At 32.9% G+C, this 2,181-nt stretch overlaps 1 protein-coding gene across 1 annotated transcript; it reads left to right on the plus strand.

The window, feature by feature from the left end:
- LOC127809478 (kirola-like) lies at nt 1–1,387 on the plus strand. The gene is made up of 2 exons (XM_052348298.1): nt 1–266; nt 778–1,387. Exons 1-2 carry the CDS (start codon nt 86–88, stop codon nt 1,041–1,043), a joined length of 447 nt encoding a protein of 148 aa, XP_052204258.1. The 5' UTR covers nt 1–85; the 3' UTR covers nt 1,044–1,387.
- The last annotated feature ends 794 nt before the right edge of the window (nt 1,388–2,181 follow it).

The raw sequence follows: 2,181 nt of genomic DNA on the forward strand, positions 1-2,181 counted from the left end.
GTTTGCCTCACACACTTGCCTTCACTTCCATCTTCACTGCCAGTACATTTAGCTAGGGTTTCAGGTTGCTGCAAAGGAAGCCGCCATGGCCAGTAAGATGGTGCGCCAAGTAGCTATCAAGTCGGACGGCGATGTGTTCCATGAGATCTTCAGAGATAGGCCTCACCATATCTCCAATATGGCTCCGGCTCACATCCAAGGCTGTGCTTTGCATGAAGGTGACTGGGGCAAAGTTGGCTCCATCGTCTTCTGGAATTATACTCACGGTACATGTGCTAACACCTCTGTGTAATCTATGGTTTTCTATCTACAAATTGCGTTCTAAAAGCATAGCTCAGTGCATGTCCTCTTAACAGTACGTCTCGTATTTTACTCCTCCTTAAAAACAAACAGGTTATCTCCCAAACTCAGTTTGTAGTTTTCTTTTGGATTCTTCATGTTATTAGATGCTACGTTGTGCTTCATATATACTCTTATGAGATTTAAGCCTAAGCTAAGCCTCAGTGCAAGTCCCTCTGTTCGTAGGTCTTTTTGTGTACTCCAACCGCAAAAGGAAAAAGAAAAGAGTGTCCTAGGAGGGTATATATTTTCAATTCAAAAACTACACCATCGATCATTCATTAAATAGATTTCTTTCATTATTATTATTCAATTTTGGAAATAAATTTATTAAAATTGAATCGCCTTAAATTTTCTATACCGTCTTTCTTAAATTCTGCTCGAGGTGTTGATACAATTCTATGAATATTTGTGTGATATATATACATATAAGTACAGATGGGAAAGAGAAGGTTGCTAAGGAGGTGATAGAGGCAGTAGACGAGGCAAACAAGTCGGTGACATACAAGGTGATTGAAGGAGATCTGATGCAGCTGTACAAGAGCTTCGTCATCACAGTCCACGTGGACACAAGGGGCGTCAACAACTTGGTCACATGGACCTTCCAATACGAGAAGCTCAATGATAGCGTCGAAGATCCAAACTCACTCATGGACTTCTGCATTAGCGTCACCAAAGATATTGAGGCTCACCATCTCAAGTAATTAATGTATTTAAATGATGAGGCCATGACGCCTAATAAATATATATATATATATATAAACAAAGGTTTGGAAGTACTGTTTGTGGAATAAAAGCATGCATGAGTTTGTGGTAAAGTGAGTCTGCCCCCAATTGATGAACCTTTCTGTTTTGCGAGAGGGTTAGATGAGGGGAAGAATCATATTTCTGTTTTTTCGATGCATAATAACACATGCATGTGATTAATGCACTTGTGTAACGCCCTTGTTTGTGTAATTAATGTCAAGTTGAGCACGTGTATTTGTATAATTATTTTGACTTTTGTAATCGTAATCTACTTGTTTATGTGAAGTTGAGTTGAGCCTTATGCACAATCTCTTATAATTTTATAGTTAAAGCAATTTCAAGCCTTTACGTCGTCTAATAATTATGTTTAATTATGAATTTTTATTATATGTACAATCTCCTGTAAATGTACTTGTCCAGGTAATGCGTTCCTTGATCACCAAACAAAGTGAACTAGAGGAAAGGAACAAAATGATGGTAATAAATAAAAAAAGACCAAAGGCTTTGGAAATGGTTTCAAAAGCACATCTGACATCTCTATATGAGGGAAATACTTAAAAGTTCTTTAGATCAAGTTTTTTTAATTTTTTTCTTTTTTTGCTAAGTATAATAATTAGAAGAGGAAGCCTAAATCCTGTATATATAATGGCTTGTCCTTTTATTAGTTATGTTAGTTTTTTTTGTTTTGTTTCATCTACTGTCTCACAATTGTTTTCATTTAAACTATCTTAGTAGTGACCCACTTAACTTATACAGTAAGTTGGATGAAAAAAAATTAAAATTTTAGTTTAAAATAAAAAATTAAGACTACATTCTCTTTATTATTTTTAACTTATTTTTAATTTTTAATTTTTTAAAATAATAAAAATACATTTACTTTGTCATTTTTAAAAATAAAAAAAATTATAAAGAAAATTCAAAACAACAAAATGATATTTTGGTTGTTTTCAACCAAAATAATCTTTAAGTCTAGAACATGGGAAACATAATTCATTTTTCATATTTTAGCTCTAAAAAAGAAAAGAAAAAAAAATCTTAAATTTTAAAAATAAAATTATATATTTATTTAAAATTTTAAAAATATAGTATATCTAT

This window comes from Diospyros lotus, chromosome 9, assembly GCF_014633365.1.
Source record: "Diospyros lotus cultivar Yz01 chromosome 9, ASM1463336v1, whole genome shotgun sequence".
Taxonomy (NCBI): domain Eukaryota; kingdom Viridiplantae; phylum Streptophyta; class Magnoliopsida; order Ericales; family Ebenaceae; genus Diospyros; species Diospyros lotus.